The sequence below is a fragment of the Alternaria triticimaculans genome, assembly GCF_023758025.1.
Source record: "Alternaria triticimaculans strain BMP 0046 chromosome Unknown scaffold_22, whole genome shotgun sequence".
NCBI lineage: Eukaryota > Fungi > Ascomycota > Dothideomycetes > Pleosporales > Pleosporaceae > Alternaria > Alternaria triticimaculans.
This window is the reverse complement of record NW_026055979.1, coordinates 53377-72004: the sequence shown is the minus strand read 5'-3', so window position 1 is coordinate 72004 and position 18628 is coordinate 53377. Positions and strand designations below refer to the sequence as shown.

At 53.7% G+C, this 18628-nt stretch overlaps 7 protein-coding genes across 7 annotated transcripts; 4 read left to right on the top strand and 3 right to left on the bottom strand.

The window, feature by feature from the left end:
- Window positions 1-1387: 1387 nt before the first annotated feature.
- On the bottom strand, window positions 1388-4603 carry J4E78_009641 (uncharacterized protein; the record flags this gene model as incomplete). Its single annotated transcript, XM_049370230.1, has 5 exons — window positions 1388-2948; window positions 3338-3770; window positions 3820-3926; window positions 4026-4242; window positions 4309-4603. 5 exons carry the CDS (start codon window positions 4601-4603, stop codon window positions 1388-1390), a joined length of 2613 nt encoding a protein of 870 aa, XP_049217977.1.
- A 480-nt stretch (window positions 4604-5083) lies between these two features.
- On the bottom strand, window positions 5084-5476 carry J4E78_009640 (uncharacterized protein; the record flags this gene model as incomplete). The annotated part of the gene is made up of 2 exons (XM_049370229.1): window positions 5084-5125; window positions 5219-5476. 2 exons carry the CDS (start codon window positions 5474-5476, stop codon window positions 5084-5086), a joined length of 300 nt encoding a protein of 99 aa, XP_049217976.1.
- Window positions 5477-6155: 679 nt separating this feature from the next.
- Window positions 6156-8247, top strand: J4E78_009639 (uncharacterized protein; the record flags this gene model as incomplete). Its single annotated transcript, XM_049370228.1, has 5 exons — window positions 6156-6195; window positions 6297-6961; window positions 7011-7446; window positions 7499-7885; window positions 7964-8247. The coding sequence occupies 5 exons, from the start codon at window positions 6156-6158 to the stop codon at window positions 8245-8247; spliced, it is 1812 nt and encodes a 603-aa protein (XP_049217975.1).
- A 295-nt stretch (window positions 8248-8542) lies between these two features.
- J4E78_009638 (uncharacterized protein) lies at window positions 8543-9129 on the bottom strand (the record flags this gene model as incomplete). The annotated part of the gene is made up of 2 exons (XM_049370227.1): window positions 8543-8721; window positions 8772-9129. 2 exons carry the CDS (start codon window positions 9127-9129, stop codon window positions 8543-8545), a joined length of 537 nt encoding a protein of 178 aa, XP_049217974.1.
- A 317-nt stretch (window positions 9130-9446) lies between these two features.
- SPN2 (Septin Spn2) lies at window positions 9447-10626 on the top strand (the record flags this gene model as incomplete). The annotated part of the gene is made up of 4 exons (XM_049370226.1): window positions 9447-9579; window positions 9636-10198; window positions 10247-10343; window positions 10394-10626. The coding sequence occupies 4 exons, from the start codon at window positions 9447-9449 to the stop codon at window positions 10624-10626; spliced, it is 1026 nt and encodes a 341-aa protein (XP_049217973.1).
- A 1877-nt stretch (window positions 10627-12503) lies between these two features.
- On the top strand, window positions 12504-14558 carry RAR1 (putative methionine--tRNA ligase, cytoplasmic protein rar1; the record flags this gene model as incomplete). Its single annotated transcript, XM_049370225.1, has 3 exons — window positions 12504-13280; window positions 13328-14088; window positions 14183-14558. The coding sequence occupies 3 exons, from the start codon at window positions 12504-12506 to the stop codon at window positions 14556-14558; spliced, it is 1914 nt and encodes a 637-aa protein (XP_049217972.1).
- A 1022-nt stretch (window positions 14559-15580) lies between these two features.
- Window positions 15581-17761, top strand: J4E78_009635 (uncharacterized protein; the record flags this gene model as incomplete). The annotated part of the gene is made up of 6 exons (XM_049370224.1): window positions 15581-15846; window positions 15935-16152; window positions 16284-16465; window positions 16520-16733; window positions 16782-17034; window positions 17083-17761. 6 exons carry the CDS (start codon window positions 15581-15583, stop codon window positions 17759-17761), a joined length of 1812 nt encoding a protein of 603 aa, XP_049217971.1.
- Between the last annotated feature and the right edge of the window lie 867 nt (window positions 17762-18628).

The following is an 18628-nucleotide window of genomic DNA, read 5'->3' as shown; positions in this document are numbered from 1 at the left end:
CATTGCTAACAAGTATCAACAAAGCTCTAACGGTATGTGAAGACTACTCCCGAATGCCCCAGAGTAGTACTTGGACTAACCTGAAAACAGAGGCTCTGCAACATCCTCCTCGACAATGGCCGACCGCGAACACCACACCCCAGCCCTTCGTTTCATCGCAACACCTCCCCGCTTCGAGCTTCTCGTCGGCAATGTCAAGCTATCGATCCTCGGGGAACAGCAGCTTCTCGCAGACCCCTCTCCGAGACTCAATGTCGTCGTCTGTATCAGGCTATTCGAACACGTCCGACATGTCAAGGAATCAACACTTTTCCATGGCTGAACATCTCCTGTGTCACGGTCCCACCTCCCCACCTCTATATCCCGCTACCCCAACAGAAGAGCCCTGCCACCGTCCCACCAAGGCAAAGTCCCCCAAGAAACAATCCCCACAATCAAAAGACTACTTCAAAACCTGCGTCTCAGCACACAAACAATCCCGCCTCTGCCCCAAACCCCACGCCTACTTCTGCACAATCTGCACCCGCCCCTTCATCTCAAAAGCAGACTGGAAGCGGCACGAAGAAACCTACCAAGAGCGGCCCGAAATGTTCGTGTGTGGACTCTGCGAGTGCATCTATTTCCTCGCTAAGGACTACACGAAACACCACGCTACGGCTCACCGATGCACGTCTTGCGCTGAGGTGGGGCCTGGCAGGAAAAAGGCTCATGCGCTGTCTGTGAGACGGCGGCGTATGACGAGGACGGGCTGGGGCTGTGGGTTCTGCGTTCATTTTAGTAGCGAGTGGGGGGAGAGGTGTGATCATGTTGGGCGGCATATGGGGGAAGAGGGGAAGGGGGTGAGGGAGTGGAAACATACTAATGTTATCTACTCTCTACTCCAACGGCCGGGGATTTATCATGAGTGGATGCGACTAGTTCGTTCACTGCCGAACATTACTAGCTTCGGATGGAACCGTACTTCGACTGGACGCGTAGAGGGCTATCCGGAGAGTAATTCCACGCCTCAGCTGCAGGATTACCTCGAGTATTTTACGGAGGAGCAGGATGCGGCGGCTGTGGCTAGGTTGGCTTATGCGAAGATGAAGAAGGCGACTGCGCCGATGAAGGTGGATGAGAGGCCGCCTGTTCCGCCGAAAGATTATCCTGCTGTGGAGGGGCGGGATTGGGATGGGGAGATGGATTTGTGGGGGCAGCTTACGGAGTTGGTGGTTGAAGATGATGTGCTGCCTACGGGTGTTAGTCATTTGGGGGGGTGGTATGCTGGTGAATGATTCTGTGAGCGGTTCACGATGTGCGAAGTCTAATGTATAATGAATTGATGGTCATGTTATCAAGAGGAAATCTACAACGATCCCATAATGACGTATAATCAACACCCTCGCCATCACCACCCCTCCAATTCCTCCCCCTTCGTCTCCAAACTCGGCGGCTGAACGGGCATACCCTTCTTCAACGCACCCACAAGCGGGTCTTTGCTCATCATCTCTTGAATCTTCTCGTCACTGCTAACATCAGCCTTAACCCGCTTATACGCCATCCTCGAAGGCTTATCCACAACATTCATAAAGCTCTCCCTTCTCGCCGTCGACCAAGCATTCAACAACCTCTCACCATCCGCCGCCTTCCCAGTAAGAACCCGAACAAGAACCTCAGACAGCGAAGACGCATCCGCCATACCAGACGCCAGCCCAAGTCCCGCATACGGATTCGTCAAATGCGCCGCATCCCCAACAAGACAAACCCGCTCCTCGTGATGATACAACGACGGAACAAGCCGCTGTTGCGCTTTATACGGCGCCACCCTCACAACCTCATACGCTTTCCCCCCTTGCCCATCCCTTCCTCCATCTGGCATCATAACCCCCAGTTTCTCATCCAGCGTCCTCATAATCTCCTCCTCAGACACCCCAATCGGAACCCCGTAACTCACACGCCATAAGGCGGGTTTCCCATCCGCGGTGGCGTCGGCGTGGTTGATACGGCCAATGAGACCGTAGTTCAGCGGATCCATGATGAAGTTCGCGTCGTGGAAGCCGTGGGCGTGGAAGTCGAAGTGGAGGTCTGTGGCTACGAGTTGGGCGTCGAGGGTTTCGCCTTCGAGGCTGATGGTGAGGTCTTTGCGGATGGTGGAGTGGGCGCCGGAGGCGTCGATTAGGTAGGCGGCTTCGAGCGTTTCGTCGCCGAGTTGCGTTGAGGTGGCTTCGGGGGTGATTTGCACGGTGACGCTGCTGGGGGTTGACTTGAAGGAGGTGACGCTGGTTCCGAGACGTAATTCGGCTTTTTCGTCGCCGAGAGCGGCTAGGCGCTTCATGAGGATTTGTTGGAATTTTCCTTGTGGTAGTAGGAGTTGTCCCTTTCCTTTCATGCCTTCGCCTGAGTTGTCGAAGGTTTTGCCCGCAATCACTTTGCTGCCGTTCTGGATGCTCGTTCGGAAACACAGGCCTGAACTCAGGCTTCCTGTCTTCACCAGTTCGGGTAGTAAGCCTTCGACTTTGGACAATATGGGATATGTAGGCGGTTGATGTGCCATTGCGCGCGTCGACATGGGATCTGGCTGCTGCGGTTCGACGACGACCACTTTGTTGGGTATGTCTGACTGTGCGAGGAGGAGAGCTAGGAAAAGACCGACGCAACCGCCTCCTGCGATCACGATTGGTAGAGGTTTGGCATTGTCACCGTTGGTACCGTTCGCGTGCGAGAAGCCATAGGAGAAATCGCTAGAAACGTTGGTATCGTCGTTTCCGGTGCTAACGTTGAGGTTCGATAAGTCGAGATTAAGTGCAACCGAGACAGCCGCCATAGCTAGTAGATGGTCTGGAGCTCTTGATGTTGAGTTGGGGGTAATCTGGTAATTAAGATGTGTTGAAGATGGACTGATGCTGTTCTCGCGGTGACCGAAGTCTATATCTGGATGCACCTTGAATTTTGTGGTTGAACGACAGGAACTGCATCTTAGTATTGCGTGTGTGTAGTAACGGTTCTTTTTCGGATACCGAACGATGCTACCGGCGAGGTGGTGCTGTCATTGTGGTACCTGCCGCAACGGCCCCGATGTGGGGAACCGGCGACTTTAGCCTCAGGGTCCAGGCGACGTCAGAGGGTTTCAGGGACCTTCGACCGACCACCGACATCACAGTCAATATGCGCGTGCGCGAAAGATGATGTTCATCAATGTATTAAAGCTACCTATACAACCGTGTTTATGTCTAACAATCTACCTGACCTTGGTATATTGCTGTCCGGACATCTTTCTCTACCATCGACGTCTTGCTACCCCCATACTCCTACATCCTGTACATCTTGATTCTGTTCATTTGCTGTAGGTCCCACGTACGGGTAGTAGTGCTGAACGCCCCTCTTATCTCCATCCGAAATCGCCGTAAACCATGGAATGATCTGTGCGTTCTCATCGTTCGGCCCCGAACCGTCACCGGGACGTCCATTCTTCCAGCGTACAAGGGGTAGCTCATTGACGCCACCTCGCTGATTTGCAGCGTGCGCTCGAGAGGGGTAGTGCATGATAGAATCGAAGTCGTATGCCGTTTCCGAGTACTGTGCCAACGGTGTCGTTTTATCTTCTGCGAGACCCATGTCGGTACAGTACGCGGTTGGGGTTGCAAAATGGAGGCCGTGCATGTATCCCAACCAATTGGATCCACAGACGTCCTCAATCGTTTTCCCCTTCCACGCGGGCTCAGTCTCCACTTTCTTCTTGGCAGTCTCGTAGCCCTCGAGTTTGGAGCAGTCGAAGTTGACATGGTCGTCCCCTGAACTTGTTAGCCGGGATAGAAAAGTTGTCTAGCAGAACAAGCTCACGGTCCTTCCTCTGATGCTCATGTTCAAAGCCAAGAACATGACCCAGCTCATGAGCGACCTCCCATTTCCATAAGTCGTAGTCAGCAGGACGCACTACAAGAAGCAAACTGTGTCGATCGGGTTTCTCATTTCTTGGAGTAGGAAAAAGATGTTAGTAACCTGATAATAGACAGTTGAAGTATAATCCTTGTCAATGACCGACTTACTGTGTCTCTGGGATGAATCCAATAGTTGCTGAAGCAGATCCATCCCAGGATTCCTTGATCAGAAGTGTACCTTCGGGAACGAGTACGTTCCACTCGTCATCCTTATCACAACGTGGATAAATTCCGTCTTCGGAGTAGTGACGGAATCCAGCAAATCGATGTCCATTGTCTTTACCCTTGCCCAACTTGGTCATCCACTCGTTTGCTGCCTCCTCCACTGTGGTAAACAGAGTCAGTACTCGCAGACTTCGTGATGTGGAAGGTGACATGTAGGGATACTTACCGACTTTGTTGAACGCTTTGTAGTCCTCCTCAGTGGCAAAGCAGTAATCGATCCAAACGTATGGGTCATTTTCGGGGCCCATATTTGGCCAGATCGTTTTATCTGGAATCCGATCGTTGATGACTGACATCCAGCCTTGGCCGCCATTGTCGCCGAGCTGTCCAGATACTTCCAGGTCGGCGACAAAGTCGGCGACTAAGGAGCTGTTGGTGAGGCGATTGTTGTTGAATGGGAAACCGCATGCGGATGTCAGGGTCGCAAAAAGACCGGCGAGGAGGAGAAGTAAGAGCTGCATATTGTACTAGGTATTGGTACAGTTGAGTAGATTGAGAGTCGATGTGTAGACTTGGAAACAGGAGAGTGGGCGGATCTATATACGCAGACAAAGCAGAGTCTCGTTGCTAGCGCGATTGCCTCATCGGCTTATCGTGTGCTGCCTGAAGGCGATGGTAAAGGAGCAAACGTTCCTGGAGGAAGCTTTGGCCAATATGCAGTCATGGACTTGTGCTCGTGATGATGAGCAGGGTTTGGTCGGCTGTCTCTGCACTAGAAGTGGGTTTACTACTCTCAGATAGAAAACGTAGAACCAGTCTCGTGAAAGACTGATATGGCCGTATTGGTGAGTCCGGTAGCCTGAGAAATGAGCTCCTTACCTCCCCAAGGGACCCACAAGACTTTGGTAGAATAAGACAAGGTCCCGTCGCCACGACAGTGACAGTGAATACCAGTGACTGAACGTGTAGTATAGAAAAGCCACAACAGGCGCACTCGTTAATCAGAAAAGCAGAGCTTTTATACCGTAACTGTTTGGGCATATCTAGATTGTCAGTGAGTATACACAGCAAGACAATCACTCACGAACCCCCTTCCTAACAATCGCAACATCAGAAACCATCCTTATCTTATTTACTTTACCCTTAACCTTGTCCCACTCGTTACGAGGCAACTCTTCCACGATAGAGTCGAGCGCCTCATCCCACATCGCCTCATCGCGCTGTCGAAGGTGTTGTCTGCGAAGGCGAGGTTGCAGGCGTCCATTCTCTTGACTTTTGACTGACCACGAGGGCTTGTTGGTGAGATTGGCTTGCAGCTGAGCGTGAAACATGGGGTTTACGTCCGTGGCGTGTATCTGGAGACCTGTTGGGGGTTTGCCTCCCATTGTCGCCATGGTTGCTGCACCGTGACCGCAGCCGTTGTCGTGGATGACTGACGTTGAAGTGAGTGGTGGGAGTTCCTTGAGGAGCTGCCGAGCAACAGAATCGCTGACTTCACTCAAATATCTGATACGTCCTCTTACGAAGCCTTTGTATCCCGTTCCTGGCTTATCATTCTTGGGAGAAGACCTAGTCTGAGGACTCGAAGTGTGAACGAGGCATAGATGATCGTGATAGCCGAATAGAACAGAGGCCGATAGTAGTTCATGTTCCGAAGGATCGAAATGATTACGTGGTTAGTCTTGGCTTGTTTGAGCTGAGGTGCAGGAGATGTCGGAGGGCTCGGCTACCCCGCGAAGGTTGGCGCGCTGTCGCTGATGGCTCGAACCGTGAAGCAGTGCATACAAAGAATTTGCCTCCTTTGTTATCGAAACGATGTCCAGGTCGTCGCATGCGTGTTGATGATTGATGATTACGAGGGGGATGCGTCGGTCTAAGGATGAGACGAGTAGTGAGATGTGGCTAGTGACGTACGCCACCCGTGGACCGCGTGGGCCGAAACAAACCATAGAACGGGACACGAATTGCCAAGTCAAGACATCCACGAATGCTCCCCCAGAACCCCCAGAGCCTCTTTCTCCCATATACCAAGCCTTCTTGATGCGGTAGCGACTGCATTACGCGTCTTTCAAGATGTCTGCGCCCACTACGTCGGACCCCATACAGCAGAGTGGTAGGTGAGCTTGCAGCCCTCGGAGGTGCCAGTAAACTCCGCTTTCACGTCGCGGCCCATGTGGGAGCACGGAAGAATTATACGCTAACAGCCGACGACAGGCACGTTGTCCAAGTCGCAGAAAAAGAAGAATAAGAAGAAAGCCGCTGCTGCGAACAAAGCGGACGGCACAGACAAAGTAAATGGGGACTACGCCAGAAGCGACGCGGAGGATCACGACGAAGACGCCGAGGATGAGGCCGAGCAGGCTGTATGCGGTCCACGAGAGCCCTCTATACAACCACGAGTACTAATGGTGTCAATGCAGAAGCCCGCTGCGCATTCAGCCGATCCAGACGCCGACGACGTAGACGACGACCAACCGCCGCTGTCGCCGACGCTGCAGACAAACGGGACTCCACACCACAGCATCTCGTCCGCAATTGCGCTTGGACTGGCACGTTCACGCTCGCAACAAGGAATCTCCGCGTCCCCGCCCCCTCCCTCAGACGCCAGCGCACGTCTAGACGCGATAGCCAAGGAGCGCGATGCGCTACGGCAGGAGGTCACGGAGCTGAGGAAGAGTCTGGAGGAGGTTCAGAACAAGCAGAGTACAGGGTCATCAGACGAGACACATGCGAATCATGAGGAAGAAATGCGGAGTTTGAGGGAGGAGCTGGATGAGGCCAACGAGGGCAAGGAGCACTTCGAGACACAGTACAAGAACTTGCTGGGCAGGGTCAACACGATCAAGACCAGTCTGGGCGATCGGCTAAAGGCAGACGCGGTATGTCTGCATAGGACTTTGCAGCAAACGGAGTACTGACCATGTGCAGGCCAGAATCGAGGAATTCCAATCGCAAATCGCCGACCTCGAGGAGCAGACCCGGGAGCTACAAGAGAACAACAACAGCCTTACCGAGGAGCTCGCAAAGCTACGGCAAGAAAAGGCAGCCCAGGCATCCGAGATCGAGACCATGCGGAGCAGGTCGACCCTGTCGCAACAGAATTGGATCAAGGAACGAGATGAGCTGATTTCGCGAGAGGCATACGCTAGGGAGGAGTTCGAGAACGCCAAACAAGCCATGCAAGATTGGGAAGTACTGGCCATGAACGAGCGATCTCTGCGCGAGAACCTGGCTGAGAAGGACGCTGAATTACGGGATCAGCTGGAGTCGATGCGGGAAGAGTACGAACGGGCTGCCAGGGATAGGGACACCAATAATCAAGCTGTGGAGGGTCTGCAGAAAGCGCTGCAGGAGGTACAGAATCGTGAGTACAATGCAAGCTATGACAATAGTCTTGCCTGACTGACAGTATCCAGTACGAAAAGCCGAGCTCAAAAAGTCCGTCGAGAACTACGAATCGCAAATCAACGATCTGCGGAAACAAGTCCAGGCTGCTGAGTCCGCCTCGAATGCCGCTCAAGCGACTCTCGAGTCCACGCAGAAAGATCTCGAGCGCGCCCTCCCCTTCGAAAAGGAAGTCAAGGAGAAGAATCTGTTAATCGGCAAGCTGCGCCATGAAGCCGTAACACTCAACGAACACCTCACCAAGGCATTGAGGATACTGAAAAAAGGACGGCCGGAAGACAACGTGGATCGGCAGATCATCACAAACTACTTTTTGCATTTCTTGAGTATAGACCGGAGTGATCCGAAGAAATTCGAGGCGCTGCAGCTCATCTCTGCGCTGTTGGGCTGGACAGATGGTATGTCCCCCTCCCTTCTTCCTCTCCTCCCCTCTCCCCCAACCCCCACACCTTTCCTCTTACTAACCCCCCACACAGAGCAAAAAGAGCAAGCAGGACTCGCTCGCCCCGGCACATCATCCAGCTCAACCGGCCTGCGCATCCCCCTCTCCTCGCCCTTCAGACGAACACCATCCACGGCGTCGCTGAGCGCCGCGGCTGCAGACCCCATGCTCATGGCTAGTAGCTCGAGTAACAAGGAGTCGTTGGCGGAGCTGTGGCAGGACTTCTTGGAGAGGGAGGCGGCGGAGGGGAAGGGCGATGCGAGTAGGAGGGAGAGTACGGTTGGTTCGCCGCCTATGGGTGCTAACGAGAAGAGGTAATGGATGGATGGGGGTAATTATAGAAAGCTTTGGTGCAACAGAATCAGGTGCTGAAGACACCTTGAATTGCTTGATCCAGTGTGCATTTGCCTGTGGTGTATATCGTAGTCGCCTGTCCGTTATGTTGTTACATCTTTCATGTACAAGTATCCCGACGCCCAAGCCGCGCCTGTATATGCGCTACAAATACAGTCATCCAGACTATATGCTAATGGCTCCCGTTCACGGGTCGTTCATCTTTCCCGCACCATCTCTTTCAGCCTGTATACTTCTCCACAACTTCCTCCACCCCGCATCATCTCTTCCAGCCCGTGTGCTTCATTACTGCCTCTTCCTTCGCCTTCCTTTGGTCGGGCTCTAATGTCCGCATCCGCTGGGCCTCTTCGCGCTTCTCCCTCTTCATCACCTTCGCTTGCTTGTCGGTCGGTCGGCGGATGGCCCAGTTGAGCTGGCCGAATATGGTGGTCTTGATGGCTGGGTGTTTGTTAGCGAATAGCCCTTCCAATGGGGATTGGCAGTCTTACCATCCACACAGTATGGACACAAGATGTGCAGGCGCTTGACTCTTCCACACCCGGAACATGTGTTTAGCGATGTAATATCCTTCAAGCCCTTGCCCGCCATGAACCGTTGGCGCTTCTTGCGGTATGACGTCTTCTTCTTGGGCACCGCGTTGAGTATGCCGTCCCAGATATCGGATAGTGACGGTATTGAGGGGAGTGATAGTGAGGGTATCGCGAGTGCGCCGAATGGTGTGTTGATTCCGCCGAAGGGTTGTGACAGGCGTTGAAGGAAAGGCGTGTTGAGGATAGGCCGCATTGGGCCATTGAGGCCCGGCAGCAGGGTCTGCCACAGCGGAGGAAGCGGGCGGGCGAGTGCCATGACTGCAGCGGTGACTGGCTGCGACGGGATTACGTAGAGCCGCGAAATGGCGATGGCGGTGATGGTGTTGTAAAATGTCGTGACCCCAGTCCGAGCTTGCAGGTCGCGCCTTACCGCCCTCCCACTAGCGCGCTTTCGCTTCCTAGCTGCCCCCTTTCCCGCGCCTGCATCTCCACGAGAAAGTCGCCAGCGCAGCGACCCTGACTATTTACTCTATTACGACGACACCTCCGACCCTCCTCTCCCCAACCTAATTCCCATTCACCCACCCACCTCCATCACCCCCAGTCCGCGCCCCGAGGCTCCCATCATCCACAATGGCTGCTGCATACAACCAGAACCAATCGCAGCCCATCTTCCCGGACAGCTATGTCGGTTTCGACAGCATCACCAAGCAGATTGAGCGCAAGTCGGTCAAGCGGGGCTTCCAGTTCAATGTCATCTGCGTTGGTAAGACACACCCTCATCTTTCGATTACGTGTTTCATTGGTATTGACGGTGTACAGGACAGACTGGTCTCGGCAAGTCGACACTGATCAACACGCTCTTCGCCTCGCACCTCATGGACTCCAAGGGCCGCTTCCAGCCCGACGAGGAGGTCCGCAGCACCACCAACATCCACCCCGTCTCACACATCATCGAGGAAAACGGCGTGCGTCTGCGCCTCAACATCGTCGACACGCCCGGCTACGGCGACCTGATCAACAACGAGCGCTGCTGGGACCCCATTGTCAAGTACATCAAGGACCAGCACAGCGCCTACCTCCGCAAGGAGCTTACCGCCCAGCGTGAGCGCTACCTCCAGGACACGCGCATCCACTGCTGCCTGTTCTTCATCCAGCCTTCTGGCCACGCCCTCAAGCCCATCGACATTGTTGTCCTCAAGAAGCTTAGCGAGTTTGTCAACGTCGTGCCCGTCATTGCCAAGAGCGACAGCTTGACCCTGGAGGAGCGTGCCGAGTTCAAGCACAGGATAAAGGAGGAGTTCCAGTTCCACAACCTGCGCATGTACCCCTACGACAACGAGGAGGATGACAACGAGGAAGTCCAGGCAAAGCAGGCCATTAAGGTGAGGGACGTGTCGAGGTGCGACTGGACGTCTGCTAACTTCCACTAGGAACTCCTTCCTTTTGCTGTCGTCGGCTCTGAGAGGACTGTTGTTGTCAACGGCAGGAACGTCCGTGGTCGCCAGAACAAGTGGGGTATCATCAACGGTAGGCCATCTCAAACCCTCCTCCACGCGCTTTCCACTAACACTCCCCAGTCGAGGACGAGAACCACTGCGAATTCGTCTACCTCCGCAACTTCCTCACCCGCACCCACCTGCAAGACCTGATCGAGACGACCGCACAAATCCACTACGAGTCGTTCCGCGCCAAGCAGCTGCTTGCCCTCAAGGAGAGCTCTCACCAGGGCCACTCCTCGCGCCCCATCTCACCCTCTGCCGACCGCGAGCTCAGCAGGAACAGCCAGCGCATGACCATGAACGGGTACTAGGAGTTCCCGAATCATAACCGCGTCGATAGTAGCGGGGGCAAGCCCAACGGCCCTCCACCACCGCGTATGGAGCCACGCATGGAAAGGCCAGTCCCTATGATCGATGCTATCTGAGCGGAGGTGGTTTAGGTGCGCGTCAATCGCAAGGGGGGCATTTGCGACATGTTTTTGATACCAGTGCATCATCTAGCACGAAAAGGGAGAGGAGGAGACTTTGCGGCACACTTTCGATTTGACACCTTTCTCAATATCCTTTTAGTTACGATGGATTCTTATTATCTTTCTTCATCTCGTATGTCATAGCACGGTGTAGTGGTTGAGCTAAGACCTTGGGTCGTGCCCGGGTCCCCTTCTAGGATAGCGGAGTAATTTGAAGCCTAGTGCTTTTCCATCATTCTTGCAAGCACGACTGTACGTTGGCTTGGTGTCTTGCCCCGTTTGCCTGGTAGTTCGCTCTTTCCGCCGGTGTAGCCATGTCAGGCCATAATCTTGGGCATGGTACGAGGCCCAGGTAGCTCTACCCAGGGAGGCAGGTACGGGATACCAGATGATACGAGCGCAGATCCTCATCTACCATTCTCCCCATCGAGACAGACAGGGCTCGGCGCTGTCCGACCCACCCGAATGAACGCGAAGTGAACGCACGTGTTCAGCGAATACCGCAGCCTTAGCGCAACAGCTTGGACCCTGCAAAATCCTCTATACTATCATCACCCTTCTTCGCACCACCAGCCTTACTCTGCCCAGTCACTCGAACCGGCCCCGTCTTCCCTCTTGCTGGTGATTGTGATCCATCAGGTGACTTTGCAGAGGCACTCTGACCATCGGCTTCACCGACGATTCGCTCAATGACTTTTGCCTTCGCCCCAGCGCGCTTGAACCTATCGTCGAAATCCGCGACTGCCTCCTCCGTGTTTGCGGTGTCGAAGGTGAGGGGGTCGGTTAGGGAGTGCAGGAGTGTTGTGTTGTTGAGAAGGCGGGAGTTGTTGGGGAGGGGTGGTAGTGTTTTGCTTCCCCCTTCTTCTTCCTCTACGATCCTCTCTTTCACGCCTTGACCCTCATGGTTCTTTGATGTTGGTGCTAGATTGGATGCGAGACCTGGTAACCGTGATCCCCATACTACACTCCGTCCATGGAGTTTCCCCAACGAAGCGAACTTTTCGAAGCCTTTTTCTAAACCGAAGATTCGTCCTTCGATTCGGCCGGCGTGGGCGCCGTCCGAGACGCCGAGGTTGTAGGCGGTGGTGTAGAGGGTGTCTTCTAGGGTTAGGAGGGCGTCGAAGGGGTCTGGGGAGGGGGACCGGGTGGTTGGTAGGTTGGTTGGTTGGGATCCCATCTTCAAGATGATTCCAAGCAGTGCAGTCGGGTGAGGGCTTAGTTTGTGTAGTCTTCTCCCCTTCGTGGTGTGACAGTAGGAGTGTTCGAGTTATGACCGTGTTCGATATTTTACAAAGCGGACATATCTTGAAGCAATTTCTCTGTGCGAAAATCACCCTTGGTGCCCTGCAGAAAAGACAATGACTAAAGCCTCTGTAAATTATCCAAGAGAAATTCGTTGAAGTTCAGCTTCTCGAACGCGATGCAGTCCTTGTTGCTGCAAAGATCAAAGCCAGGGTTCAGCCACCTGTGGCGTCACTGGCTGGTGGGGTAAGTTTAGGCGGGGCAGCTACCACACACCCGTCGTGCGTGCAGTCATTCGCGTTTGACTCAGCTACTCGACCAAAGAAACGCAGAGCTGCATATACTCCCATTGCGCGCTCGCTTTCCTCCCATCCTCTTCGCTTTCAATTACATATCCCGATACACCACAGTAAGAGCTACATCGTCATTCCCCCATTCACTACAACAAGCTGACTCAATACAGCTTACAACCTTCCATGACTGAGACAACCAAAAAGATTCTGCCCGTCGAGGGCGAGCGGAACGTGCTCATTACCAGCGCGCTCCCTTACGTGAACAATGTCCCGCATCTGGGCAACATCGTCGGCTCCGTACTCTCCGCCGATGTCTTCGCACGTTTCTCGCGCGCCCGAGGGTACAACACACTATACGTCTGCGGAACAGACGAGTACGGCACAGCAACGGAGACGAAGGCCATAGAAGAGAAGTGTACGCCGAAGGAATTATGCGACAAGTACTTCGCGCTCCACAGCGAGGTCTACAAGTGGTTCAATATCAGCTTTGACCACTTCGGACGCACACCCACACAGCAACAGACCGACATCGCGCAAGACATCTTCACAAAACTGTACAAGAACGGATTCCTGGAGGAACAGACCACAACACAGCCGTACTGTGAGACACACAAAAGCTTCCTTGCGGACCGATTCGTCGAGGGCACATGTCCGTTGTGCGCATACGAAGACGCGCGTGGAGACCAGTGTGACAAGTGTGGACATCTTCTCGACCCTCTGGAATTGAAGAACCCGCGTTGCAAGCTCGATGGCGCCACGCCAGTTCCGCGCGAAACCAAGCACGTGTACCTCTGCCTCGACAAGCTGCAGCCATTAGAAGAAGAATGGTTCAAGAAGGCGAGCAAGGAGGGTAACTGGAGCTCCAATGGTGTTCACATTACTTCGTCGTGGTTGAAGGAGGGCCTAAGGCCGCGTGGTATCACTCGTGATCTGAAGTGGGGAACTGCGGTGCCGCTCGAAGTACGACCTACTTTTGAACACGACGAAATTCAGCTGACCGGTATCAGGGCTACGAGGACAAAGTCATGTACGTATGGTTCGACGCATGCATAGGTTACGTGTCGATTACAGCAACCTACACCGAGGACTGGAAGAAATGGTGGCACAACCCCGAACATGTCAAGCTTTACCAGTTCATGGGCAAGGACAACGTGCCGTTCCACACGGTTGTCTTCCCCTGCTCGCAGATCGGGACCAAGGACAACTGGACCATGCTCAACACCATCTCAACCACAGAATACTTGAACTACGAGAAGGGCAAGTTCTCAAAGTCAAGGAACATTGGTGTCTTCGGCAACAACGCCAAGGAGACCGGCATTCCATCTGACGTGTGGCGCTACTACCTTCTCTCACATCGGCCGGAAACTGGAGATACCGAATTCGAGTGGGACGGCTTCATTGCCGCAAACAACAACGAGCTGCTGAAGAACCTAGGCAACTTCATCAACCGCGTGATCAAATTCGTGAACAACGCCAAGATCTACGACTCGGTCGTACCTGACTGGACCAAGTACGACGATGAGTACTTCACGGAACACAAGAAGAAGGTTAACGATCTGCTGAAGACGTACATTACCGAGCTGGAGGATGTCAAGATTCGTGCCGCACTCGCGACCGCGCTTCATGTCTCGAGCTTGGGTAATTTGCTGCTGCAAGATAACCGACTTGACAACAAGCTGGCTACCGAACAGCCAGATCGTTGCGCCGCTGTCGTTGGGCTCGCTTTGAGCCAAATCCATCTTCTCGCGAGTTTGATCGAACCATACATGTAAGTCTTGGATCTGTCTCATCATATGACTGTGCACTTGGCCAGCAGCGTAAGAGACATCGAAGTATGGAATTTATCGCTAATAACAATACAGGCCCGATACAACAGCCGCCATCCTTTCTCAGCTGAATGCCAAGTTCCTCATCATTCCCGACAAGTGGGAGGCGCAATCACTCCCCGTCGGCCACAAGATCGGCACGGCCGGCTATCTTTTCACCCAGATCAAACCTGAGAAGGAGCAAGAGTGGCGCGAGCAATTCGGTGGTGAGGAGGCTCGCAAAGCCAAAGAGGAGAAGGCCAAGAAAGCGGCCGCTAAGAAGGCAGAGAAGGAGCGCAAGAAGGCGAAGAAGGCTGCCGGTGCTGACAAGGGGGTTGAAGCTGCAGAGAAAGGCCAAGACGGTCCTGCAGCCAAGACCGCGGAGGAGGAAGTGTCGAGAGGCGTTGAGCAGATCAGCCTACAGACCTCGTAGTGTGTGAGTCTGATGAGGCGGTTCTGGGAGTTCTGGCGCTACGTTTAGGGGAGAGCACTGGCAGCATGATGCAGGGGCGTTCGCATTCAACAAATCTTGGGGGTTGTCAAAATGTGTTTGATGAAGAACATGACCAAGACAACGGGACAGCAGAGTACCCTTTTCAGGACTGAGACAGTTGGTCTGTTTCAACATGTAGCCACGCGTAAGGCATGAGTTTGTTATACTACTGCAGACCTGAACTATCCTTTTCAAGGTACCATTGCAAGCGACTTCACTGTCAAAATCTCTTTGGCCGCCACAGCCGCCTGGTCAGAACAGTTCTATTAGTCAACTTTACACGGCTCGTATACTCACAGAGAAAGAAGGTAGACCACAGGACTTTAGGAGAGCCGCGTTTATCCGAGGTGCAATGGACCCTGGTTTCAAGGTTGACGTAGGTCGTGAGCCGGCTTGTTGCTCTATGTCAACAAGACGATGATACCAGCTCGTTGTGTCTATCTCTAAGTCAACCTCAGACATGAGCCCTACCACGGTAAGGGTATCAATAGCGCTGACCCGCATCATAGTACCTGAACGGAGATGCGCACTCTTGCACAAAGGCCATGCAGTGACATGTTTGCGCTCAACCACCATCGTGACTCCCTCCCAGTATGACGCTCCTGCCCTACACGTCTCCATGTCCCCCATTAAGACAATGTGCTCACCGGAAATGACGACTACCCCGCATTCTTTGTTTATCACCGTGAGGCATTATCCTCCGCTTCTGCTCTTCTCCTCTTCACCTTCACTGTCCGTGCGCAATTTCTCAAGCTGCTGCGTCTCTAGAACTTCCTGGCCGCGTCAGCCAAGCAAAACAACCATACACTCAATCGCAAACCGCAATTAGTTTGCTCTTTACTCAAACTCGCCGCTGTCGCCATTCCGTCGCATTTGTTCCGCGACAAGGTACTTAGCTTCCCCAATTGCGGCCGCAGAGCCAGGAACTAAACATGCGCAGTACCAGCGACCGCAGGTACACCATGGCGAGCGGATACGTACCTCAGATCGACAAGATGGCCGGGATGACTCCCACGGAGCGCCGCGAGTTCTGCGATACCCCCGAGATCGCTGCCGATGCTTCTTCTGTTAAGCCGCCGAGCACTACCGCCAAGTACGACAGCAATGTCTCGATGAACACCTACCCGGCTGCTGAAGGCGTCGACGCGGAGCAGGCCAAGGGTCCGGCTGATATGGAGGGCTTGACTGTTGTCTGGACCAAGAAATGGCTGATTGCCGCTTATGCTGCGTAAGTCCATCTCGCTATTGCGGTCCACCTTCCGCCCGTTGATGCTTTGTACTGCTCCAATGCATACAGCAATGCTTACATCCCATAGGATCATGCTCATCTCTTTCGTCAACTCTCTCCAACAACAAACCAACTTCTCATGGCGACCCTACGTCACCTCGGCCTTCATGATGCACGGTCTTACGGCTATAACCGATATCGTTGCAAACATTGTCGGAGGTGTATCGAAGCTTCCGCTGGCTAAGTTTATCGATATCGTTGGACGACCTCATGGCTTTCTCCTTTGTTTGATGTTCATTGTCGCTTGTAAGTTCATTCACTCCAACCAACCTAATATTTTGCGAAGAGACTCATGGATCCGAAGCTCAAGGGCCAGAGGAAGGCGTCCATATCGACTCTCTAGTGTACATCGCCAGTGCTGACTGGTTTCCTTGTAGCGCTCATTCTCATGGCTCTATGCCAAAACGTCCAGACCTTTTGCGCTGCGCAAGTCATCTACTGGACCGGCATGAATGGCGTCGATTACATCTTCAACATTTTCATCGCCGATACCGCGCTTATGCAGAACCGTCTGATCTGGATGGCGTTCACTGGATTCCCCTACGTTGTCAACACCTTCGTAAGTCCCCTTTCTGAAAGTTGGCAGGACGTATACTAACACCATCATGTCTAGGCTGGTCCCAAGCTTGGTGAAACCTGGCTCAACCATAGCACTTGGCGCTGGGGCTATGGATCTTTCGCTATCATGACACCAGTCTTCTCCATATCCTTCTGGCTCGTCTTTTGGCTCATGGGTAGGCGAGCAAGAAAGATGGGCGTCATCTCGCGCGAGCCGAGCGGCAGGACGATCTGGCAGAGCATCAAGCACTGGTGTACCGAGTTTGACGGTAAGTTCAACTTGCAGTGAGACATCCATTGCCTGCTGACAGTTACAGTGATCGGGGTCATACTCATCACCGGTGGATTCTCCCTGCTTCTTCTTCCGTGGCCTCTTGCAGTCTACCAGAAGGACGGCTTCGGCTCTCCAATGTTCATATGCATGGTCAGCTTCGGAATCTGTCTCATCCTACTCTTCGTGGCCTGGGAGCGTTACTACGCCAGCCATGCCCTCTTCCCATACTACCTCATGAAGAACCGCTCGATCATCGCGGCATGCCTGCTCGGTTGCAACTCCTGGATCGCTTTTTAGTAAGTCCTCCAAAACCCGCGAGACATCTGTGCTGACATCAGGACTAGCTCATACCGCATGATGTACTCTTCATACCTTCAGGTCGTTTTCCAGCTTTCCGTTTCCAAGGCCGGATATATCACGAACATCTTCAACATCGTCTCGTGCACCTGGGCAATCATCATCAGCTTCGCCATGAAGTACACCGATACCTACAAATGGGGTGCCGTCATCGCCGTCCCCACTCAACTACTTATGACTGGTCTGTTGATCTATCTCCGCACACCCGACTCCCCGATAGCGATCCTGATCCTGGTGGAGGTACTCGGCGCCATGGCGAGCGCTATGCTCTACAACGTGGAGCAAGTTGCTATCATGATGGCCGTACCGCACGACCAAGTCGCTGTCGCTATCGCGCTTCTCAACCTCGTCACGGCTGTAGGTGGTGCGATCGGCCAGTCTGTTAGCGGCACTCTATGGGCTCAAATCGTGCCCAAGAGGCTTGTCGAATACCTCCCTGAAGAATCGAAGCACCTGGCGCCAAAGATCTATGGTGATATCACTACGCAGTTGTCACTGCCATGGGGTAGTCCGGAGCGTCAGGCCGTGGTACACGCGTTCGGCGACGCGCAGAAGATCATGGTGTTGATGGGGACTTGTGCATTTGTGCCCTGCTTCATCTGGGTGGCCATGCTGGAGAACCAGCGCATGAGCGAGCGCAAGGCCCGCAAGGGTCTGCAGGCTTGATCGGTGTGGAAAAGTCGTGCTGTTCGACAGACTCAGGTGGTACAACAGGGTCGTTTGTATAAGATGACCAGTTGGTACGACGGGCTGAGGAAACGGAGGTCCGCGCGATACGCGCTGCAACACAATCTTGGTGGGTTGAAAAAGGAGTAGGCTAGCCTTCCGACTGGCTGTGGCAAGCGGTCGGTGGCCATTGACGGAGATCTCCCCTCGCGTTATGCATCATCTGAATATATGTACAATGGAAATGGCCGTGCAACCGGCTTCTGTGTTCTTTGGGTGGGCTGTTTAGTGACATCGTGTCGAGATCAAGAAGCCTGACCAGAAGGCGAACGTGCAGGTTTGAGTATTGCCTTTGCTCCGTCTCGACGTCGCGCTGGACATTCGGCTCGGATAATAGCTAACTCTCATGCTGACCAAGTAGTAGATGCGTCGATGTTTGAGGCTGGGTGGACATGTTGGATGGATGTCGACAAGCCCCTGCAGATGAGAGCTCGGAATCAGCGGACCATGCATGCCGCCATGACGTTTGGCAGTCCCCTCTTCTGAAGCACCAAACACCCACACAGCATCTTAGCTCTTCGTACTAACCAAACGAGCCTCATCGTCGCAGTAACGGCGGGCTCCAGGATGCACCCTGCCCACCTATCGGCGGTGAGGCGCCAACGCATCCCAGCCTCGCCAATTACCTGAGTCGTAGCTCCGGTGCGCTCCACCAGCCACTGACATCCCAACCACAACGAGCCAGCAACCACACTTTCCCACAAGTTCGTCTGCGGTGCTTCTTCCTGCACCTGCTCCGAACCAAATTATTCTCCGACGTTGACACATTGACGTTGATTGACGTTGACTGACGTTGACAATGTATCT